We start from the raw sequence: 27,159 nt of genomic DNA, 5'->3' as shown, positions 1-27,159 counted from the left end.
TTGTATCACATACACTCTGGATACTAGAAGAGACCTCTCCTTATATCTCTGTCCTGAGAGAGGATTCACCTGGTGGACCGGTCACCTGTACAGGTGAGTTATCTTATATCATCTCCGTCATTTACAGTTTAACCCCTTGCTGGCATTGAAAGAGATATGAGTGTAAACATTCAGCAAACTTGTAGTGTAATCCTTAATAATTCAGTGATTTCACACCAAGGTCATCAACCACCCCCCAAATATTTGTTCTTTCTCTGCTGTGGATACAGATTCTACCAATCATTTATCTATCACACTCCCGTATACAGCATTTTGTCACTTCCTAAATATATTGTTTTATAAACAATGGTGCAGATTGAAAATAAATCTGAAAAAACTCTGTTTTAAGGTTGTCGTTCCAGCATTGTGCATTCATCACATTTGTTGGTGATTTTTGTAATTTTTTATGGCTTATACAAACGGAGCTTACAATCAAGTGCATGTAACGCTCTTCGGAAAACATCAGAAGGACCTGCGCACACACATATCTGATGTTAACTTAGCGTTGTGTCTTGTTAATAGCGTCTAACGTTAACGCTTAGTAAAAGGAAGTACTATGTTGTGCTCATTTCATGTCTGTGAAGCGCTGTATAGTGTATTATCCCAGAGATTGTATAATGAAGGTGTCTCTGAGCTCCTCTGGTTACTGAGGTGACAACAATCATTGTCTATAACTCCTGTGTGTACGTAGTATTACAGTAACTGTGCGCCACTAATCCCCCCCATACTGTATGTTGGATACACGGGGGTTACATCCTGTTACATTGGGGCTGCAGGAGGGTGAATGTTGGGAACATAAGAAAATGTGAGTTACAGATTTGGGGAAAATTAAGGGACTTTCCTGGTAAATATGAGACCCAACCGGAGCTGCCGGAATCTGTTCTTTGTCATCGTCCTCACACAGCAAAACAGTTATTTCATGGAAAACAAACAGCAGATGAGGCCAATTATCTCCAACAGTCAAAAAAACATATTTAAGCACAGTTTAGCTATTGCTACAAACTGTCAAAGCATTTTCCTTACACTCTGCCCCCCCCCCGCACACACACACACATACACACATAAACACACACATACACACACACACACATACACACATAAACACACACATACACACACACACACACACACATCCACACACACATACACACACACACACATCCACACATAAACACACACATACACACACACATAAACACACACACAGACACACACACACAGACACACACATACATACATACATACATACATACATACATACATACATACATACACACACACACATACACACATATACACACACACTCATACACACACACATCCACACATATACACACACACACACACACACATCCACACATAAACACACACACACACACATAAACACACACACACATATACACACACACACACATACACAGACACACACATATACAGACACACATATACACACACACACATCCACACATATACACACACACACATCCACACATATACACACACATCCACACACATCCACACATAAACACACACACACACACAGACACACACAGACACATACATACACACACATCCACACATATACACACACACACACACACACACACACACATCCACACATAAACACACACACACACACATAAACACACACACACATATACACACACACACATATACACACACACACACATACACACACACACACACTTACATAACATCCATTTGCCTTTTGTTTCTTTGCTTCTTTTGTTTGGGAAAATCCCAGGAAGTCAATCAAACGTTAAACTGAAAAATAGATGTTTGTTTTTAAAGTAAATATGAAGTAATAATGACCCATAATCCCTCAGTGTGACTGATAAGGATCTCACTGTACAGTAAGATCTGGGGAGGAGATCAGACGTCTCCTTCTCACTATATGGAGAGATCTCAGCCCCCATCTGACACCAGCGGCACAATCTGAGGATACTGAGGAGACAACTGATCTCCACAAGGTGCAGGGATTGTATTACTGACAAGCTGATATATGATATATTATAACTGTGCTTAAATCTGTGATTACAGCTTAATACAGCTGGTATCATTTCCCTACAAGGGTCACACTATATTATACCTCCTACTAACCTTTGTCTTAGGGCAAATTATTGAACAATTACTCCATTATTTTGAGAACTGTGATTAATGTGTCATAATAATTGAGCATTAGTATATATTTGATCTGGACTCCTGTGTGCTTTATATTGAGATGATTATCTGTCACAATGTGCGGATTATCATCAATCATCATCAGCAGATATTTATATAGCACCACTAATTCCACAGCGCTGTACAGAGAACTCACATCAGTCCCTGGCCCATTGGGGCTTACAGTCTAAATTCCCTAACATATATATATATATATATATATATATACACACACACACAGACAGACAGAGACAGACTAAGGGCAATTTAATAGCAGCCAATTGACCTACTAATATGTTTTTGGAGTGTGGGAGGAAACCGGAGCACCCGGAGGAAACCCACGCAAACACAGGGAGAACATACAAACTCCACACAGATAAGGACATGGTCTGGAATCAAATTAATGACCTCAGAGCTGTGAGGTAGAATTGCTAACCACTGAGCCACCGTGCTGCCCATAATTATGTTTTTTACATGCTATTTTTTAGCAATTTTACAATAAATTTGGTATTATTAGACTAATTACCAGCGTGCTCATATACATTATATGGACAAAAGTATTTGGACACTTGACCATTACACCAACAGGGACTGTAATAACATTGTATTCAAATACATATAGTTTAATATGGAGTTGGTTCCCCTTTTGCAGGGATAACATTCCACTCTTCTTGGATGGCTTTCCATAAGATGTCGGAGTGTTTCTGTGGGAATTTGTGTCCATTCATTCTGTAGAGCATTTATGAGGTCAGACACTGATGTTGGACGAGAAGACCTGGCTCACAATCTCTGCTCCAGTTCATTCCAAAGGTGTTCAATGGGGTTGAGGTCAGCGCTCTGTGTGGGCCAGTCAAGTTCTTCCACATCTATCTCATCAAACCATGTCTTTGTAGTCATGCAGTCCTATCACAGCACCACACATCCTATCACAGCACCACACATCCTATCACAGTACCGCACATCCTATCACAGTACCACACATCCTATCACAGTACCACACATCCTATCACAGTACCACACATCCTATCACAGTACCACACATCCTATCACAGTACCGCACATCCTATCACAGTACCACACATCCTATCACAGTACCACACATCCTATCACAGTACCACACATCCTATCACAGTACCACACATCCTATCACAGTACCACACATCCTATCACAGTACCACACATCCTATCACAGTACCACACATCCTATCACAGTACCGCACATCCTATCACAGTACCACACATCCTATCACAGTACAACGCATCCTATCACAGTACCACACATCCTATCACAGTACCGCACATCCTATCACAGTACAACGCATCCTATCACAGTACCACACATCCTATCACAGTACCGCACATCCTATCACAGTACCACACATCCTATCACAGTACCACACATCCTATCACAGTATCACACATCCTATCACAGTACCGCACATCCTATCACAGTACCACACATCCTATCACAGTACCGCACATCCTATCACAGTACCACACATCCTATCACAGTACCACACATCCTATCACAGTACCACACATCCTATCACAGTACCACACATCCTATCACAGTACAACGCATCCTATCACAGTACCACACATCCTATCACAGTACCACACATCCTATCACAGTACCACACATCCTATCACAGTACCGCACATCCTATCACAGTACCACACATCCTATCACAGTACAACGCATCCTATCACAGTACCACACATCCTATCACAGTACCACACATCCTATCACAGTACAACGCATCCTATCACAGTACCACACATCCTATCACAGCACCACACATCCTATCACAGTACCGCACATCCTATCACAGTACCACACATCCTATCACAGTACCACACATCCTATCACAGTACCGCACATCCTATCACAGTACCACACATCCTATCACAGTATCACACATCCTATCACAGTACCGCACATCCTATCACAGTACCACACATCCTATCACAGTACCGCACATCCTATCACAGTACCACACATCCTATCACAGTACCACACATCCTATCACAGTACCACACATCCTATCACAGTACCACACATCCTATCACAGTACCACACATCCTATCACAGTACCACACATCCTATCACAGTACCACACATCCTATCACAGTACCGCACATCCTATCACAGTACCACACATCCTATCACAGTACAACGCATCCTATCACAGTACCACACATCCTATCACAGTACCGCACATCCTATCACAGTACAACGCATCCTATCACAGTACCACACATCCTATCACAGTACCGCACATCCTATCACAGTACCACACATCCTATCACAGTACCACACATCCTATCACAGTATCACACATCCTATCACAGTACCGCACATCCTATCACAGTACCACACATCCTATCACAGTACCGCACATCCTATCACAGTACCACACATCCTATCACAGTACCACACATCCTATCACAGTACCACACATCCTATCACAGTACCACACATCCTATCACAGTACAACGCATCCTATCACAGTACCACACATCCTATCACAGTACCACACATCCTATCACAGTACCAAACATCCTATCACAGTACCGCACATCCTATCACAGTACCACACATCCTATCACAGTACAACGCATCCTATCACAGTACCACACATCCTATCACAGTACCACACATCCTATCACAGTACAACGCATCCTATCACAGTACCACACATCCTATCACAGCACCACACATCCTATCACAGTACCGCACATCCTATCACAGTACCACACATCCTATCACAGTACCACACATCCTATCACAGTACCACACATCCTATCACAGTACCACACATCCTATCACAGTACCACACATCCTATCACAGCACCACGCATCCTATCACAGTACCACACATCCTATCACAGTACCACACATCCTATCACAGCACCACACATCCTATCACAGTACCACACATCCTATCACAGTACCACACATCCTATCACAGTACCACACATCCTATCACAGTACCACACATCCTATCACAGTACCACACATCCTATCACAGTACCACACATCCTATCACAGCACCACACATCCTATCACAGTACCACACATCCTATCACAGTACCACACATCCTATCACAGTACCACACATCCTATCACAGTACCACACATCCTATCACAGTACCACACATCCTATCACAGTACAACGCATCCTATCACAGTACCACACATCCTATCACAGTACCACACATCCTATCACAGTACCGCACATCCTATCACAGTACCACACATCCTATCACAGTACAACGCATCCTATCACAGTACCACACATCCTATCACAGTACCGCACATCCTATCACAGTACCACACATCCTATCACAGTATCACACATCCTATCACAGTACCGCACATCCTATCACAGTACCACACATCCTATCACAGTACCGCACATCCTATCACAGTACCACACATCCTATCACAGTACCACACATCCTATCACAGTACCACACATCCTATCACAGTACCACACATCCTATCACAGTACCACACATCCTATCACAGTACCACACATCCTATCACAGTACCACACATCCTATCACAGTACCGCACATCCTATCACAGTACCACACATCCTATCACAGTACAACGCATCCTATCACAGTACCACACATCCTATCACAGTACCGCACATCCTATCACAGTACAACGCATCCTATCACAGTACCACACATCCTATCACAGTACCGCACATCCTATCACAGTACCACACATCCTATCACAGTACCACACATCCTATCACAGTATCACACATCCTATCACAGTACCGCACATCCTATCACAGTACCACACATCCTATCACAGTACCGCACATCCTATCACAGTACCACACATCCTATCACAGTACCACACATCCTATCACAGTACCACACATCCTATCACAGTACCACACATCCTATCACAGTACAACGCATCCTATCACAGTACCACACATCCTATCACAGTACCACACATCCTATCACAGTACCACACATCCTATCACAGTACCGCACATCCTATCACAGTAACACACATCCTATCACAGCACCACACATCCTATCACAGTACCACACATCCTATCACAGTACCACACATCCTATCACAGTACAACGCATCCTATCACAGTACCACACATCCTATCACAGTACAACGCATCCTATCACAGTACCACACATCCTATCACAGCACCACACATCCTATCACAGTACCACACATCCTATCACAGCACCACACATCCTATCACAGTACCACACATCCTATCACAGTACTACACATCCTATCACAGTACCACACATCCTATCACAGTACCACACATCCTATCACAGTACAACGCATCCTATCACAGTACCACACATCCTATCACAGTACCACACATCCTATCACAGTACCACACATCCTATCACAGTACCACACATCCTATCACAGTACCACACATCCTATCACAGTACCACACATCCTATCACAGTACAACGCCTGAAGTCACTGAGATCTTCAGAACAACTTATTTTGTATCACAAATGCTTACAAATGGAGACTACATGGCTGGTGCTGGATGTTATACACCTCTGGCAACGGGTCTGATTGAAAAACCTCAATTTAATAATTAACAGGTGAGGCCAAATACTTTTGTCCATATAGTGTATGTTTTCTTTTTCTTCTTTATGAATAATTAACAAGAAACATTACTTGTTAATTAGAGAACTGCAGGTTTTTTAGATATTTTCACAATTTACCAATAAGTGATGTTTTTTAAAAGTCAATATTTATTCCGCTACGCCTAATTATTTCTTTTTTAATAATCAATCTGTGTAGAGATGACTATTGTCCGTCAGTCATTAATATCACATGTGCTTATTGCCAGTTATTGTGTCCAAGGAGGTTAATATAAGTTACACTAAGTTTCCTGGGACGTCCCCAGCAGTGACAGCCAGCTGTGCACATAGGGTAATAATACTACACAGCATCTGTCCTCAGTTACTGGGAAACGTGGATATTTTCTTACTCTACAGAGATATTACATTGTGCAAAGTCTTTATACACCATTTATTTTTCTTTTGCAGAGACTGAGCTGCAGACAGGGACATAATATGAAGCTGATCACTGTACTCTTCTTATTTATCACACTGGGAACAGTCAAAGGTCAGTAAGATAAATGATTTGGGGTAAATTTATCAAGTTGTGGGTTTAAAAAAGTGGGGATGTTGCCTATAGCAACCAATCAGATCCTAGCTGTCATTTTGTAGAATGTACTAAATAAATGATACATAGAATCTGATTGGTTGCTATAGGCAACATCCCCACTTTTTCAAACCCGCAGCTTAGTAAATCTAGCCCTTGGTCTTGTTGAAACGAAAACTTGTGAGTGTCTGTAATGTGTTTTGCTGAGTGATGTGATTATATTATTATAGCAGAATGAGGTGATTATATTATTATAGCATAAGGAAGTGATGACATTATTGTAGTTTGCAATATTCAGCACCCACATGTGGTATAAGGTGAATATTCTTTAGAATAATTTTTAAACCTCCATCCCTCTATTTTTGGATAAGGTGATCTGACCTCTTGTGGTCGCACTTGGTACTGCAGTCTTTTTAGTCTTATGTAAAGTTGTGTAAAGTTTTCTTTTACTTCAATTTGGTGACTTGGTGGGTTGGGTTCCAGACATTATTATATCAGTTGATGTGATGCTTCATTGTCTGGGGTAAGATTTCTACCATGTCTTTGTACCCAGTCCCTCCATTCCCTAGTTTCTATGTAGGGTTAGGTCTGGTCTCTACTATGAAACAACCGAGGGGAAAACAGGCAAAATGTGTTCTTGAAATAAAAACTTGCAATATAATGATATATATATTATATTATACAGTTAATCTAGGTCATACTTCGGGAGAGGGGCGTGACTAGAGGGCAGGAGGGGGCGGGGCACACCAAATCGCGTCATTTTGGCCCCACACCACGAGTAAGATTACATTTTGTCACGGGGGTGGGACAAAAATGACGCGATTCTTGGTGAATTGCGTCATTTTAACAAGGGAATTGCGGGATGCGGGGGAAATGCCAGCTCTCCCAGGAGTCCTGACCCGAATTTCGGGAGTCTCCCAGACCAGATAATCTAGGTACATACAGCCCACCCACCCTAAACCTGTACTATGAAGTCAGCATAATAAAATAATAGAATTTGAGATTCCTTTTTGTTACATCAGATTTTTTAAAAAGCATTTTCAGATTTCTTCTATTTTGCAGAATAACCCCCATATACTCGCAGACTTTTGTGAGTGTAGGTACTTGCGTCATCTACCCCGGTATTGTGCATTACATTACTGTATATTTACTATTTATATCCTTCAAAACAGATTTTACTGTAATAAAGACTGAGGGGTAGATTTATTACAATTCATGTCAGTTAACCTGCAGCCCATGGCTGGTGAGTTATACATATACTACGGGGCGGTTTGAGGCCGGGGTGTTAAACGGCCGATGTGTGGTGGATTCAAAACAGCTCATCCGCCAGGAACAAGACAGGGTTCTTATTAGAGATGCTCACTGACCCCCGTGTTTTGGTTTTGGTTTTGGATCTGGATTACCATCGTGTTTTGATTTTGCCAAACCGCCCTTGCGTGTTTTGGTTTTGTTTGGTTTTGTTTTGCAATTTTGTTTATCAATGTTTTTGGGCATAAAATAACCTAATTTAGTGCTCCACCTGTTTCTTGGATAAGTAAGGTAATTCTAAAGCTAATAAATTAGGAAGAAAACAGTTTAATCCCTGGTAGGCCAACCTTAATTCTGCACACAAACCTGATTGTCTTCCTCTTCATCTCAGCCTATTGGCAATGCAGCCATCGTCTTTGGGTGTATATTACACCCTACACTTATATAAAGAAATGGACAAAGGCAGTATGGTTTCTGTCTCTCTAGGCCCCCCTCCACTTGTAGAAAATACTAAAAAATTCAGCCGTTATAGACTGTACAATATAAATTAAAATGGACAAAGGCAGTTTGGTTTCAGTCTCTATAGCCCCCCCCCCCCCCCCTCCACTTGTAGTTGAATAGAAAAAAAGCAGCCTGTATAGACTGAACAATATAAAAAATAAATGGACCAAGGTAGTTTGGTGGTTATCTATGACCCCGACCCCCCCCCCCCCCGCCCTCCACTTGTAGTTGAATAGAAAAAAAAGCAGCCTGCATAGACTGTAGAATTAGAATATACAAAGAAATGGACATAGGCAGTTTGGTATCTGTCCCTCTCCACTAGGAGTAAAATAGAAAACTATTCAGCCGTTATAGACTCTAGAATATAAATAGAAATTGAGAAAGGTAATTTGGTATCTGTCTGCATCATCCTCATCAACATCATCATTAGCGCCCTCGTCGCCTACACAAATCTCCCCCTCATCCTCTTCTAATTCCAAAGTGGCATCCTCAATTAGTGTATCACCGGCTACACTCGGGCTGTTCAGGCACACATCAGCAGAACTGCTGAAAGGACCCTTCTTTATGGGTACACTAACAGAACGCTCACGATTAGACATACCACTGTTGGATGGACTCTCCACAGAGATTGGTGTCATTTCTGATTCTGAGCATACATTATCCTCTAATGCCTTCCTGTTTTCTTGCAGCTCGGCTTTCCCGCGTAACAGTAGTTGTGCACCACTTTTAGATTCCAAATTACTTGGTCTTGCTCAGTAACATTTTTTGATCTGCCACTAATAGAGAAAGGTGAAGGCCTCATTCTCTCTTTGCCACTGCGTGTGTAGAATGACATGTTGGCAATTTTTTTTTTTTATCGGCACTTAACTTTTCCTCAGTTACACTTCTTTTTCGCTTCAACACGGTAAAAAAATTTTGTGTGTGTGTTTTTTTTCCTGATTTCAAAAGACTATGTACTTTTACATAGGCTTTACCAGATGACATACTGGGAACACTACCATCAGGACTGGTGCCAGCACCTGCTTGCTGATTCTGCTCATATGTGGACTGCTTTGAATCCATTTTAATGAGCCCAAAGTACTTGTAGTGGAAAGTATTGTCTTATATAGATACTGCTGACAAATATGACTTTTTTTGACAGCCAGAACAATTAGTGTTAAACACTGGGGAAAATGGGAGACCCCAAAGCACTTATAGTGCAAAAAAATTGAAAAATAAGCCTCCTCTATCCTCCTGTCTTGCTGCTCTAACAATTGCTAATAGAATTGGTGTTAATAATAATAGAATTGTTTAGAATAGAATTGAAACAATAATGTGTCCAATTATTGCTCTGTCCCTGCGCTGATACAGCCTCTGACCTAACCCTGCTCTCTCCCTCTGTCACATGGCGATGGATTGCTGTGGAGGTATTTATGCTTTTCAAATCTCGCGAGAACCGAGCTCAGAAATACGAATACGTCACAATGACGTTTTGCCTCGATTTCAATTCCAAATGGGCGGGAGAGTCCCGAGTGTTCTCGGCATGGTACTCGGATAGGCGAAATTAGGATGGATTCGGATCTCAGGGAACCGAGCCCGCCCATCTCTAGTTCTTATACCTTCTTCTGATTGGCTGTTTGATCTATCTGGCCAATCAGAACATAAGAGGAGGCCCTATTGACTTATGAATTATCTGGACAATCATTACTTATTGATTAAGGGGCAAAATTAATTACCAATTTACTTTTATTTTTCATTATATTATTATATTATTATGTTATGGGGCAATATGAGGTGACATATGTGTGCATCATAAATAATTATTGCCCCATTAACAATCAAATAGTATTACCCCCTTAATATAATTTTATATTCATATTGCCTCCATAATATAATACAATAATATTGGACTCTTAATATGATAAAAAAATAACATTTGCCCCCATAAGTTAATTATAAATTAATTTTGCCCCTTAATCAATAATGATTGCCCCATAATGTATGAGTCAGTGCTGCCTCCTCTTACGGTCTGGACTCAGCAGGTTCAGCCTCTCTCTTCTGGCTGGTTGTATTTTGATCACGTTAAAGGTCGGCTGGTGATTTGTTAGGTGTTGGTTCGAAAAACTGTGGTTTTCAGCCCTTTTAACCCGTAGTTTGTCCTTTAGTAAAACCACCGGAAAAACGTTGAAAATTGTCAGTTTCATCAGAACACCTGTTAGTAAATCCCGTCCTGAGCGTCACGCTAGATAGATTGTCACACTTACCAAATAGTTGTGTTTGTAATTATCAATCAAATCAATTTACATAAAATTTTACTCAGGAGTCTACACATCCAGCACATTATTATATTTACCGTATATTGGTCGTTTTGTTTATCTGTTATAGAATTTATAACAACTGATGTTTTTTCATGAATTAAAAATATAAAATAATCATAAATTAATTTAGATTTTAATGTAAATGTGTAAAACCTGCAGTTCCTGAACTTCTCTCTGGAGACGTAGATAATGTGATATCTAACAAGGTGCGGGGTACATGGTGGAGACAGACATCTGTTAGACCTAACAGAAAGAGAAATGAAATGTACGATGGGGATAAATCAATATCGCTCCTCACTGATAGTAATTGCAGCGATATATAGACATGAAAGCTCTGCTTAGATATTAATATATCACAATGTTGCTGCTCAGTAATTTCCAGATAAAGTAAAAGTAACAACACTGACATAATAACAGAGAACTACAGACATTTACTGAAATTATAAGGTACGGGATATTGATATATAAAAACGGATCAAGGGCCTGATTCATTAGTGATCTTATCTGCCATTTTTTATTATCTTAAGCAAATCCACTCTGTGCATGCACAGAAAAGAGATAAAAGAAGCAAAATCCACTGCGTAAGTGAAGAATTTCTTAAGTTAAGATGAAAATCCATCTTAACTTTACTCTTATCTCCTGTTTTTTCTTAAAAATATGCATCTTAACTTTTTCACAAGATAAGGGGTCTGATTCATTAAGGATCTTAAATTAAGAAGTTTCTTATTTCAGTCTGCTGGACAAAACCATGTTACAATGCAAGGGGTGCAAATTAGTTTTCTGTTTTGCACATAAAGTAAATACTGACTGTTTTTTTTTATGTAGCACGCAAATATCAACTTTACATTTCAGTCTACAAATAAGCTATCAAGTATTTGTGTGTTACATGAAAAAACAGTCAGTATTTAACTTATGTGCAAAACAGAAAACTAATTTGCACCCCTTGCATTGTAACATGGTTTTGTCCAGGAGACTGAAATAAGATACCTCTTCATTTAAGATCAGGCCCCATGTCATTTTCTCCCTATAAATACAACCTGGATGAAATAACTTTGAGAACATAATAACATCCCCAGGTCCCAACAACAGTTATAATGACATTTTCCAATTCTTTTCACATCCTTAATCCACTATTTTAATATTTCCCATGTTAAAGGAGTTGCTGTTATTTTCAGTAATCTAATAAAGGTGATTCCAGCTGATGAAATAAGAGCGCAGCGCTCAGAGGACACCTGTCCTGTCCGTATTCGTGTTTGAATATGAATCTCTTGTGGTGAAATAACATTGGCCTCTCTGTTCTTTTCTTCAGCACAAATCTGTGGAAATGTTACAGCTTTATCTCTTAGTAAAGTGTTTTATTTATGTCCCCCAGGAAAGGAGGTCTGTTATGATCCCCTCGGCTGCTTCTCCGATGATCGGCCCTGGTCGGGAACCGTACAAAGACCGTCAGAACCGTTACCTTGGTCTCCGGAAAAGATAAACACTCGTTTCTTCCTCTTCACAAGGGACAATGTCAACCAGCACCAAGTGCGTCATTACCGTCTGTATTTGTACCTTCTCCAGTCCAAATTTGCACATGTTAAAATTTTTCAATTTCCCGCTGTTGACTGTCCCCACCAGCAGGAAAGGGTAAATGGGTAAGTGGCCACGATGTGCTGGGGGCCGCCCATTACATATCTCTCCAAACATTCTCACACGCTGGACAAATATGTCCCTGGATGGGACAGAGTCCTAAAATCGGGACTGTACCACTGAGATTGGGACAGTTGGGAGGTATGTTCACACAGATATGGCGGAATGCGTCTGGCTGGGATGGGCGTTCTAGGGTGGAATGGGAGTTGAGCACATGACACATCCAGCATTAGGACGGATACATTGAGGTCGGTGTTGTGCTGGGGGCTATAAACTGTGTTTCGGTAATCTAGAATGTTTTTGTATCCTCCTATCTTTGATTAAAATCCTCACACAGACTGAGGATTGTTAGTAAGATTCCTATAAAGCAACTTAGTAGATAAGATTCACAAATATATAATGTGTTTATCTGGAATGGTACAAAAGTATCAGGGTTTTATCAGAACTAAACATATTTTTGAGAGGGGCTTTGATTGTGAGGGGGCAGATGATTGTGAGGGGGCAGATGATTGTGAGGGGGCAGATGATTGTGAGGAGGCAGATGATTGTGAGGGGGCAGATGATTGTGAGGTGGCACATTCTATGCACAAGAAACTCCCCATCAGTAAGGAAATTGAAGGACGATCATGGAACTGTCCAGGGCCTTGGATGGCTGGAAGTATATTCTGCATATAAAGAATTGTTTGTCATAATACTGGACAAGTTCCACATGAGTGATCCTAGTTCTGTCATAATAAATGGTCACTGAAACAAGATAGAAGCTGATCAATTATGAAGAATTTTCTTTCAGACATTCAGAAATATAGTAAATGGTTCTAGATGCAGATATTTGTATATTAAACATTCTACACTGGCTGTGTATGAGAGTGTATGAGCTACTGTCCTCTGTGATCAGCTATTTTCATAATATAACCTTTTTTACTCCAAAGAAAGTATATGATTGTTTTCCAGTTTTCTATCTGCTAATCATATCTTTATATACTATTACATTGTAATGGATTCCCCGAGCAAACCTACAGTACAAGGGGTAGGTGCTGTATTCCTGTCAGCAGTGTTGATGTGGGGGGTATACGGGGTATGTCATACTATCACTTCTCCTACTGCTACATTGTATCACTATCACATTCCCTTCCCTTACACTCACATTACATTTTTCATGCCGCCACTTCTACACTTCCACTTCGACCACTGATTGTCATGTAATATTCATGTTTGATTTCTGCAGAAAATTAGTGCAAGAGATTTAACAAGCATGGAGACCTCATCATTCCTGACATCCCGGAAGACACGTTTCATTGTACATGGGATGGGGGACAAAGCAGAGAACAACTGGGTGTCAGACATGTGCAAAGTAAGTGGATTTTATTTTATTATAAACCATTGTTATTCAGACATAACTCCCATCATGTGTCCTTTCAGGGGGCCCAACTTGGGGATACCAATCGCTACAACTGCTGCACTGGTGGCTGGGGGAGCACTGATGGCTGGGGGAGCACTGACGGCTGGGGGAGCACTGAAGGCTGGGGGAGCACTGATGGCTGGGGGAGCACTGACGGCTGGGGGAGCACTGGTGGCTGGGGGAGCACTGGTGGCTGGAGGAGCACTGACGGCTGGGGGAGCACTGACAGCTGGTGGAGCACTGGTGGCTGGGGGAGCACTGGTGGCTGGGGGAGCACTGGTGGCTGGAGGAGCACTGAAGGCTGGGGGAGCACTGACAGCTGGTGGAGCACTGGTGGCTGGGGGAGCACTAGTGGCTGGGGGAGCACAGACATCTGGGGGAGCACTGACGGCTGGGGGAGCACTGGTGGCTGGGGGAGCACTGGTGGCTGGAGGAGCACTGACGGCTGGGGGAGCACTGACAGCTGGTGGAGCACTGGTGGCTGGGGGAGCACTAACGGCTGGGGGAGCACTGACGGCTGGGGGAGCACTGACGTCTGGGGGAGCACTGACGGCTGGGGAAGCACTGGTGGCTGGGGGAGCACTGACGGCTGGGGGAACACTGGTGGCTGGGGGAGCACTAACGGCTGGGGGAGCACTGACGGCTGGGGGAGCACTGACGTCTGGGGGAGCACTGACGGCTGGGGAAGCACTGGTGGCTGGGGGAGCACTAACGGCTGGGGGAGCACTGACGGCTGGGGGAGCACTGACGTCTGGGGGAGCACTGACGGCTGGGGGAGCACTGGTGGCTGGGGGAGCACTAACGGCTGGGGGAGCACTGACGGCTGGGGGAGCACTGACGGCTGGGGGAACACTGACAGACAGGAAACTACTGACAGCAACAACTGGGTGCTGGATTTAAATTCTTATTATTATTTAGTGAACATGGTTTATGAATGGACAGAAAAGGGCTTATTTATTCATGAGTTATAGTAACTACACCCCACATGGTCTGGCGGACGCTCTTATTGAAGAGAAATGGCCAAACTACAGGGGCTGTGGGTGGATTTAGTGCTAGGGACATTCTGACTACTACTTTCAGAGCTGTTCTCTGTCACCCTTGTAGAGCAAAGCCCAACTAATATAACGTATAATATAACTAATATAACATATAATATAACTAATATAACATATAATATAACTAATATAACAGGAAATGATTCCCTTGGATTTCATAGGTTTATCTTAAAAGAAATGTTGTGTAATAACGACCCAGTTCTACAATTCCTGCACAAATCTTTCCGCCACAGGAGATTCTACGAGCAGAAGACGTGAACTGTATCGGGGTTGACTGGCGTCGGGGTTCTGGAAACATCCAACTATACGCACAGGCTGCAAGCAATGCTCGACTTGTGGGAGCTGAAATTGCCTATTTACTTAAAAGGTGGCAGGTAAGTAATAAATTGCTCAATATAAAACTTTAAATTAGTGTAAAGATTAATGGTTACATGATAAGATAAGTGTTTAAAAAAAAGAGATAAATGGAAAAAAATAATTGTGTCAGGTCCCCTTCACTGCAGTGGTTCTAGAATCCTAAATACATGTACCCCCTGGAGCGTACTAGATATATGAGACCTAGAATCCACTTTTTCTTTGGACAAGGTTTGATAAATCTACCCCAAAGTGTGAACTTGTTCCCCTCTATAAGCTGGTATCTTGGAGGAGTCCTGTTTGTGGGATCAGGCCATGTCCTAGAGGTCCCCTGTTTGGTGGTAGAAGGACATAGTGACGTGGAAGAGAAGTAATGAGGTATTGACGTGGGTACATCCTACTTCACGGCAGCAGGAAGTTGGAGAGTGAGAAGAACGTAATGATTTAGTGTCTTAGAGGTGATTTTTAGAGTGGAACTAGGAAAGATTGTAGTAGCAAAGGTTGAGGATGTGGCTGCTTTATTTTATTGTATTAATTGACAATTAAAAAGGTCTATTACATGTAAGTCCTGAAATCTTCTCCCTTTTTTAATATGAATTAAGTTTTCCTACCTGGGAAAAGAAACACTGTTTTTAGGTAACTGATCTCCTCTTCTTCCTGCCTCCCCTTCATCTCTACCAAGTTATAGTATTGTATGATAATACATGGCTGATGCCTGAGATCCTGGGGTCACGGACCCTCAGCACCTCCTTGAGGTGCTCCTGGATCACAGATAACATGGACTTGTATATCTTAGAGGCCTCCGAGGACTTTATGGGACAACGTTGTAGTAGGACCGGCCCTCAGACCCGCTCTGCCTGGTTTAACCCATTTACTGTTAGTTTTCTATTAATATGATTTCAGCTCATATATATATTATCCTGTGTGAGCTCCTCAGGAAACCAGTAAACTGCTTCTAGATTGGGGATATTCCCTCAGATGACTGAAGATTGTGTTTAGAATTAAGACACAAACAAATTATTGTAGCTCATTTCACTGTCTAACATGTCCTAGTAATTAAGGTTTTACCTCAACATCGCTCCCATTGTTGTCATCTTATAGAACAAATATATATATTTATTTATATGTCATTAGGAAGAGCTGGAATATTCTCCATCAAACATTCACATAATTGGGCACAGTCTGGGAGCTCACATAGCGGGAGAAGCTGGGAAGAGACAGCGCGGAATTAAGAGAATCACAGGTATGTAGAATATCACAGGTATGTAGAATATGACAGGTGTGTAGAATATCACAGGTATGTAGAATATCACAGGTGTGTACAATATCACAGGTGTGTAGAATATCACAGGTATGTAGAATATCACAGGTGTGTACAATATCACAGGTATGTAGAATATCACAGGTATGTAGAATATCACAGGTATGTAGAATATCACAGGTGTGTACAATATCACAGGTATGTAGAATATCACAGGTATGTAGAATATCACAGGTATGTAGAATATCACAGGTGTGTACAATATCACAGGTATGTAGAATATCACAGGTATGTAGAATATGACAGGTGTGTAGAATATCACAGGTATGTAGAATATCACAGGTGTGTACAATATCACAGGTGTGTAGAATATCACAGGTATGTAGAATATCACAGGTGTGTACAATATCACAGGTATGTAGAATATCACAGGTATGTAGAATATCACAGGTGTGTACAATATCACAGGTATGTAGAATATCACAGGTGTGTACAATATCACAGGTATGTAGAATATCACAGGTATGTAGAATATCACAGATGTGTAGAATAATACAGGTATGTAGAATATCACAGGTATGTAGAATATCACAGGTGTGTACAATATCACAGGTATGTAGAATATCACAGGTATGTAGAATATCACAGATGTGTAGAATAATACAGGTATGTAGAATATCACAGGTATGTAGAATATCACAGGTATGTAGAATATCACAGGTGTGTACAATATCACAGGTATGTAGAATATCACAGGTATGTAGAATATCACAGGTGTGTACAATATCACAGGTATGTAGAATATCACAGGTATGTAGAATAGCACAGGTATGTAGAATATCACAGGTATGTAGAATATCACAGGTGTGTACAATATCACAGGTATGTAGAATATCACAGGTATGTAGAATATCACAGGTATGTAGAATATCACAGGTGTGTACAATATCACAGGTATGTAGAATATCACAGGTATGTAGAATATGACAGGTGTGTAGAATATCACAGGTATGTAGAATATCACAGGTGTGTACAATATCACAGGTGTGTAGAATATCACAGGTATGTAGAATATCACAGGTGTGTACAATATCACAGGTATGTAGAATATCACAGGTATGTAGAATATCACAGGTGTGTACAATATCACAGGTATGTAGAATATCACAGGTGTGTACAATATCACAGGTATGTAGAATATCACAGGTATGTAGAATATCACAGATGTGTAGAATAATACAGGTATGTAGAATATCACAGGTATGTAGAATATCACAGGTGTGTACAATATCACAGGTATGTAGAATATCACAGGTATGTAGAATATCACAGATGTGTAGAATAATACAGGTATGTAGAATATCACAGGTATGTAGAATATCACAGGTATGTAGAATATCACAGGTGTGTACAATATCACAGGTATGTAGAATATCACAGGTATGTAGAATATGACAGGTGTGTAGAATATCACAGGTATGTAGAATATCACAGGTGTGTACAATATCACAGGTGTGTAGAATATCACAGGTATGTAGAATATCACAGGTGTGTACAATATCACAGGTATGTAGAATATCACAGGTATGTAGAATATCACAGGTATGTAGAATATCACAGGTGTGTACAATATCACAGGTATGTAGAATATCACAGGTGTGTACAATATCACAGGTATGTAGAATATCACAGGTATGTAGAATATCACAGATGTGTAGAATAATACAGGTATGTAGAATATCACAGGTATGTAGAATATCACAGGTGTGTACAATATCACAGGTATGTAGAATATCACAGGTATGTAGAATATCACAGATGTGTAGAATAATACAGGTATGTAGAATATCACAGGTGTGTAGAATATCACAGGTATGTAGAATATCACAGATGTGTAGAATAATACAGGTATGTAGAATATCACAGGTATGTAGAATATCACAGGTATGTAGAATATCACAGATGTGTAGAATATCACAGGTGTGTACAATATCACAGGTATGTAGAATATCACAGGTATGTAGAATATCACAGATGTGTAGAATAATACAGGTATGTAGAATATCACAGGTATGTAGAATATCACAGGTATGTAGAATATCACAGGTGTGTACAATATCACAGGTATGTACAATATCACAGGTGTGTACAATATCACAGGTATGTAGAATATCACAGGTATGTAGAATATCACAGGTATGTAGAATATCACAGGTAAATATCCATCAGATTGTAAGTTTGCGAGCAGGGCCTTCTCACCTTTTTGTCTGTTTTACCCCGTTTGTTTCTTACTGTGTTTGTCCCCAATTGTAAAGCACTACAGAATATGTTGGCGCTATATAAATAAATGATGATGATGATGATGATGTACAATAATGCAAGTATGTAGAATATGACAGGTTTGTAGAATAATTGAGGTATGTAGAATATTGCAGGGAAACCACAGAGTGGGGCAAGGAAAAGACATCATGTATCCGGGGATGGGACCAGGTGATGAGTGTGGATAAGACACGTACAGATCTTGGACTGAGGGGAGATATTTTGAGACAGCTTTGTTAATGACCTTTTATGTTAGTAGAAATATTTTATATTGGCTTTGGTAAAGTGCTGGTATCCAATGTAGGACATGACAGAGCAGCAGTAGACGTTTTTCATGTAAAATTATTCTCTGCAGTGTGTTGTGTGAGATATTACTTTGATGTGTGTAACAGGGTTTGGATACAGATTGGATGTGGGGAACAAAGAACAGGTCTATGACCAAGGCAGTGAGCTTAATGGTGAGAATAATTGTATGGTCAACGGGAGAGAAGCTAGTTAGGGAGCTTCTGATGACAGGTCGGGAGATTGGATGTGTATTTGTTTGGCAGTGTCCAGAGCATTTATATAGAAGAGGTAGATTAGTATATTTGAGGACATCATGAGAAGTACAAGACATTCACCAATGCTTTTTTATACGTGGAATCGTTTTTTGAATGCATTGCATATGTTTAGGCTGAGATTGTGGTCAATTTCGAGATGAGAGAGTAATTAGAGCAGCTTGATCCAAGGTTATTATCCAGTGTTTGATTAAGATTTGGTATTATATTGGGAATTTCACAGGATAAGAAATTAATTAACTGGGCAGAGAACTATTCAAGAAATTGTTTGGTTGGTCCAGAGGGATGATAGATCCCAGCATCATGCACAGGGAAGTATTTAAAAAGCCAAATAGTACTTCAAAAGATGTGAACGTGAATGATGGGACATTTGGTAGAACTGTGAACGTGCTCTGTGGGGAGAGAAGTAGTCCGACCCCCCTCCTTGTCTGCCTCCCGGTCTGGGGGTGTGGGTGAGATGGAGACCACCATGTGAGAGGGCTGCAGGTGAGGCAGTGTCTGATTGTCATGTTTCTGTTATTGCCAGAAGGTTTAGGTTGATTGAGAGAAGGAGGTTACAGTTGGAGGCTACTCTGAGTGTGCACTCAATAGGACACATTTAAAGGAGTTTTAAAGTCAAGGGAGAGAGGTGATATATTTAAGGTTCCCACAGAAGACGGTTGGGTAAACATTGTGAGATTTAATAGGCATTTTAGAACAAGTGATAAGGCACTAAGACAAATAAACAAAGCAAATACAGAGAAATAAAATCAGTGAGTAACATTGTCCATGATGGTGAGTTGAAGACTGCAGTCTCTGGTTATAGCAGATGTCAAAGCAGAACTCTTAACGAGAGGGACACTAATGCTAAGTCTGACCCCTGAATGTCCCAGTGCTGGTGCGGCACCAATAATGTTCTGAATCTTCCATTTACTTGGCCGCTTTGTGATACACAGAAAGTGAGATGACACTAGGCCTTCTCCCTACCACATGGGAGGAGTGGTGAAGAGCTGACCTCAGCGGCGGGATAAGGATCGGTCAGACTCATCGTGGTGCTTGAAACAAAGACGCATCAGAGTGGATGACTGCACCTTCGCCTTTCAATTCCCGGCATCACCTGTTTTGGGCACCAAATTGGCCTCTAGGTCTCTGCACAAACTGGACCTTCCAGGAATCTGTACCATCAAGGCCACTGCCATCTTGAATCCGGAAAAATTGAGACCATTGTTATGGACAGAAGTATTTTCACTCTTTGTTCAACTCAACTGCAATTTGCCACCACTTTGTAAGAAAATCAGATTCATACTCCTTGTATTGCAGCATGGTTTGACCAGTAACAAATGTTCTACAGTTTACCTGCTCTTGACATTCCGGTTGTGCTGCCTATCAGCACAGATCTAATGTGCTTGATGCCAAATCCAGATTTGACGAGAATGGGAACCTCCTGAAACCCACAAATGTAAACCTACAACATTGTGAGCTGGTTCATCTCTTGTAACCTGAGTTTTTGTCCTCACAGGTCTGGACCCAGCTCGTCCCAGATTTCAGAACACTCCTGATGAAGTCTCTCTTGACCCATCTGATGCCGATTATGTTGATGTGATCCATACTGACACCAATCAGTTCTTTGGTAATTCTACATAGTTGCACATCTTTGCAAAGCATAAAACAATGATTGTAAATGCTGTATGTTGTATTTATATCAGGTGCTGGCATAGCAAAACCAATCGGACACTTTGACTTTTACCCAAACGGAGGAAGACACATGGCTGGATGTCCAAACAAGTTCGCTTTCCTCGCTAACGGGAATGGTAAGATTTGGTTGTAATGTCTGGTTAGGTGAAATATACATGTAAGACAAAGATAAAACTGTTGTCAGCCGGTCACAGGACAGATTGGTAATGTGTTTAATATTAGTAATAGTGATAAAATATTCACTTACACAGTAAAAAGACACAGAGACCTACCAAACAAACTGTGCCGATTCTACAACAGTCAAATGGCACCAAACTGAGTGGGAAAATGTTTGCTCAAAAATTATTAAACAGTATTTAAACCAATTGATTCAAACTACGAGTTATAGGTGAAACACATTTGTGTATAAAACACAAGCGAAATGCCAGGTGCCAAAAGGGCAAATATCCCAGCACTCTATGCCAGACAGCATATCAACAAGTCCAATAAGGGGAAAGATATTGTAAGACGATCCTGTCCTGAAGAGCTTACTATCTAAATGGGTGAGACATGCAATGAATAAAGCTGACGTGTTAGGGTGTAAAGTGGTGAATGTTGTACAGGTTAGTGCTGCCTTGATCATCTAGAAAAATGTATTCACTGAATGGGACAAGCGGAGGTCTGGACAATCACCATTACAGCATTCTGTATATATACAGCTCACATGACCTCAGCTCACAGCTCACCCATCATACACACTATATATAATGTAACTTTCAGTCCATTCCACTTCACTGCAACCAACTTCTACCCTCTGTCTGTGCAAACGCTGACTTTATTGTGTGATCAGTCTATGTTGAACTTTGTAAATGATCTCCAGTGTATGCAACATTTACACTGACTGAACCACAAGAGCTAATCTGGGAAAGTCGCTTTCACTAGGCAGATAAAAGCTAATTACTAATGATTGTTATGGTTCAATGCAAATTCTGCCCCTAGAGCTTTGCACAGTGATATCTTTTGTTCTGTTCACTCAAACTAGCCCTGCAACTTATAGTGTAAGGTTATTAATGAAAATACAGACACCTATGATTTACAGCTCAGTGATAAGTTAAAGCTATAAGAGAAATCTACAGAGATAACCACTGCAGTTCCACAGTGTAGAGAGATTTATTGCTGCAACTAAATAGAAAAATTATCCACAAAATATAGAGAACAAGTAAAATCCATTCTGGAGCCGCACACAATGTTGTTTTCTGTTCCCATCAGCTTTCGATACACTTGTGTGTAACCATTTCCGTTCATTCCACTACTATACGCACAGCATTAGACATCCCGAGGGCTTCACGAGTTATCCCTGTGAGAACTACGAGGAGTTTATTTCAGTAAGTGACTTAACGATAACTCTTGTTTGCTGCCAAAAAATGAAAATAACTTTTTTCTCTTTTTGTTTGTTCGTTCATTTGTTTATTTAGTCTTTGTTCACCGGGTGGAAGCACTAAACAAGCAAAAATACATGAACTAGGTTGATACAAAATTAAAAAACAAAGTAAAAAACAAAAAAGAGTTACAAACAGGGTGTACTAGTATGAAAACAATATATATATATATATATATATATATATATATATATAGATAGAGAGATAGATAGATGTTCAGGGTGACACTTCTTAACATCGGTGTCATGTGTAAGCTGATGTCTAGGCATGAAAATCTGCAAATATGTGTTTGTGAATTAATTCCTAATGATACCTTGATATGGCTCCATAGGAGCTGGGTACAGCCAGGGGTTAACTCTTTTAAACTGAGAAGAACTCAATGTGTGTCTATGACTATGTTGAACTCCTCTGTCTACCCAGAGGTGCTTGTATATAGGAGAGCTCAGATCCATGGGTAGGACTAGCACCTTGTATCTATATATAGCAGGTCGCAAAGGAAAGCCTTTAAATCGTCCTTTTTAGGACAGTGATATGCCTCAAACTCAGACATGCCGGCTGCGGAGACAGGGATATATGTTATTGACAAATTCAAGCTGAATATCATCCTTGCAGGAGGCATGTGTGATATGCAGATAAAGGGGAACTTATGACCTGTTGTGTGGAGGTAAACTAATATTTGTATGCCAATCTGGTGAAAAGTTAGGACATGATATTATTATTATTATTATTAATTTTTATTTATAGGGCGCCACTAGGTATCCGTAGCGCCGTACAGGGACAGACAGAAACACGATACAGGGTGAGACAGCACGGAACAGTTAACAAAAAGCACAATAACTCGGAAGCTCAATGTACAGCTAGAAGAGAGGTGAGAGCCCCTAGCGGTGAAGCTAGAAGGGCAGGAGGACCTCACGGAGGAGACAAAGAGCTGGATAGCAGAGTTAAGGTGGTGGAGAACAGGAGGAGAGGAGGCCCTGCTCGAAGGAGCGTACAATCTAAGGGGAGGGTAGGACGGACAGAGACGCAAGGGTAGGAGGAGGAAAGGGGGAGAACGGAGGCAGAGATGGAGAGGGGGGGAGAGGAGAATGACAAGGAGGGAGGTAGGAGGAGGGCAGGATAGGGAGGGCGGTAGGTGGGAGGTTGGAAGGAGGTCGGTTAGGTGGGGGACTGGAAGGCTTTAAGGAAGAGCTCGGTTTTTAAGGCCCGTTTGAAGCTGGACAAGTTGGGTGAAGTTCTGATGGAGCGGGGGAGCTGGTTCCAGTGGAGGGGGGCAGCGCGGGAGAAGTCTTGGATGCGAGCATGGGAGGAGGTAACCAGAAAGAGAGGCGACGGTCATTAGCCGAACGCAGAGGGCGGGATGGAGCATGGATGGAAATGAGATTGGAGATGTAGGGAGCAGTGGAGTTGGAGAGGGCCTTGAAAGTAAGTGTGAGGAGCTTGAACACTATTCTGTAGGGGAAGGGGAGCCAGTGAAGGGATTGGTATAGGGGGGAGACATGATAAATAAATCCTGACTAGAAAAGGTCTTTGCAATAAGAGTCATGACGTGTAGCAAAAAAAATTATTATTGCAGTACTGTGTTAGTCAGAAATATCTCACCATGATATCTACTAACAGTCTTATTCACTCCCTTGTGATCTCTCACCTTGATTACTGTAGCTTCCTCCTCTCTGGTCTAACCAACCCCCTCCTTGTCCCTTTACAGTATATCCTCAATGCCGCTGTCTGTCTTACTTCTCTCCAGCTGCTCTATCTTTGCTCCCTCTCTGTCATATACTACACTGATAGCCGTGTCCTACAGAGCTAGATTTAAACTCCTTACTCTCACTTACAAAGACCTCAACCATCTTCCTCCCCATCACATTTCCAACCTCATCGCTCCCCACACTCCTTCCCACCCCTTCGCTCTGCCAGTGGCTGCCCCCTCACTATTACACTGATTACCTAATCCCACTCCCAACACCTGGGCTTCATCCGTGTGGCTCACCAGTGGAGGAATCTCCCACTCAGATTAGCCGCTACTCCCCAATGCTTCAAGTATGCTCCTAAAACTCATGTCTTTATTCAAGCCTATCGGCCCTCCTAAATACTACGACTCTGCTGCCACCTCCACACCAGGGTGTGTGCAAATCTGTGAATGAAAGTCAACTAAAGGTGGGAAACTTCTTTACATTTGGAATTAACTAAACAGACATATCCCATATAATATTATATGCCAGGCGAAGCATAATGAGAGTAAACAGAGTATTTAACATTGGTTAATATACATAGTGGAGATAATTATTGTTCAATTTAGCTGTCAGTATCTTTACGTGTAAAAGTTTATCAGAAAGCAGCAGCAATTCTAAAATCAGTGATCGGGGAGCAAGATCTGGCCAGTAAGTGACTGGTTTGTACTTATATTCTCCAGGGATCCTGCTTCCCCTGTCCAGCTGGTGGATGCCCCTCTATGGGGCATCATTCTGACTCCTCGTACAACATCAGTGCCAAAAGACAAACCTTCTACTTAAACACTGGGGCGGATATCACCCATTTATCAAGTGAGTATTTTGGGGGCTCTGTATCAGTGGACTAATGTTTATTTTCATGGTGTAATTCAGATAATCTCCTGGACCTCTCCTCTGTGTCTCCCTAGGTTGGAGATATAACGTTTCAGTGACGTTGAGTGGAAATACACCCACTTATGGAAATATCCATGTTTCCCTGTTTGGCTCTGGGGCTAATATAACTGATCAGCAGGTGTTGAGGTGGGTAGTGGTCTACTGTTATAATACATACAATGATCCAATGAGATCATTGACCACCTGTTACAATCATACATACGTAAGCGTAAAATACTTTAACTACATCACTAATTTTGGTTCTCCGCTGCGTCTAGTGGCTATGCCCGTCCTGGGGAGACATATTCTGTATTTATTGATTCTGGAGTATTGCTGGATCCCATTCATAATGTGACATTCTGGTGGACTCCGAAGCTGTTCAACCTCTTCCAGATCCAGTTGGGAGCTGGGAGAATAGACCTACAAACGGGAGGTGGAACAATGTAAGTCCTCACTATATTTTATTTCAGTTTATTGGGAATGTTCTTCGCTCTAAACTCCTAACACATGAGATATAAAATACAGGAGGGTTATAGTGCACCCATCTGCCTCTAATCAGGAACTATTGTATCTAAGGTCTGTTAAAGTTTCTTTATGAGAAAGATCTACTCATCCTGAGCCACTTAGAATCTCATATAACTAATGATATATAAGATGTCAGCTCCTTAACGAAGTTATCAAGTTCTGTCAGACGGGAGTGTGTGAATGTTACAAGATTCTTTTCATACTATATTAGACCCAGCTGCCATTTTGCACTGACTCAGATTGTAAATATATGACAGTATTAGCAGCAGCTTTACGCCCTCAACTGTTCATGATACCAGCTGTGATTTATAGGTGGATGCTATGACAGATTGGATGTATTTTTTCTCCCACAGATCTTCATTCTGCACAAATACAACAGTCACCAACAATGTCCTACAAACTCTGAGTCCTTGCGGAGAACTCTCCATCATGTAGTCAGATGTTGCCTCTAAATTCATTATAAATCATCAATGAAGGAGAAGAATTTGTGTCTTCTGGCTCATCCTACAATGTATGATTCCAGATATCACAGGACCACGGAAGTGGCATCAACTAGATATATCAAATGTACCTGGAGGGGGGTGGAAAATCTGCTCTGTTTTTCAAGATTTCCAATATCAGATAAAAACCTTTTAAATTAAATTGAATTCAGATGCTCCTCTAATCCTGTGAATATGGCTTTTTATGAATCTTCTCCAGAAAATATGAAGTCATCAAATCTTATGTTACAGGAAAGCCCCCTGCATTATTAAGAGTGGTGTTTTGTTGTGTGGCAATAATGTAATAATTAAACATGTATCAATCAAATATCATACCATTTATCAAAAGGATACCTATTCCACAGCTTAAACATATTTTAAGCTATTGAGGAATATGCTGACCTAACTGGCATAAACGATTGTATCACAAATAAA

General features: G+C 41.2%; 1 protein-coding gene across 2 annotated transcripts; it reads left to right on the top strand.

Annotated features, from left to right (window-relative positions):
- LOC142160708 (pancreatic lipase-related protein 2-like) lies at positions 1-27,159 on the top strand. Of its 2 annotated transcripts, none has more exons than XM_075215587.1 (13): positions 1-93; positions 7,288-7,366; positions 12,824-12,978; positions 14,309-14,434; positions 15,771-15,911; positions 17,026-17,134; positions 21,527-21,637; positions 21,714-21,818; positions 22,951-23,066; positions 25,531-25,660; positions 25,756-25,867; positions 25,999-26,163; positions 26,599-27,159. In XM_075215587.1, the coding sequence occupies exons 2-13, from the start codon at positions 7,315-7,317 to the stop codon at positions 26,678-26,680; spliced, it is 1,404 nt and encodes a 467-aa protein (XP_075071688.1). In that variant the 5' UTR covers positions 1-93; positions 7,288-7,314; the 3' UTR covers positions 26,681-27,159. The 2 variants fall into 2 exon arrangements, with proteins under 2 accessions (XP_075071688.1, XP_075071689.1); XM_075215588.1 differs by lacking the exon at positions 1-93 and adding an exon at positions 1,970-2,030.

Source organism: Mixophyes fleayi, chromosome 6, assembly GCF_038048845.1.
Source record: "Mixophyes fleayi isolate aMixFle1 chromosome 6, aMixFle1.hap1, whole genome shotgun sequence".
Lineage (NCBI taxonomy): Eukaryota > Metazoa > Chordata > Amphibia > Anura > Limnodynastidae > Mixophyes > Mixophyes fleayi.
The sequence above is the reverse complement of the archived record's forward strand: the minus strand, read 5'-3'. Positions and strand labels throughout refer to the sequence as shown.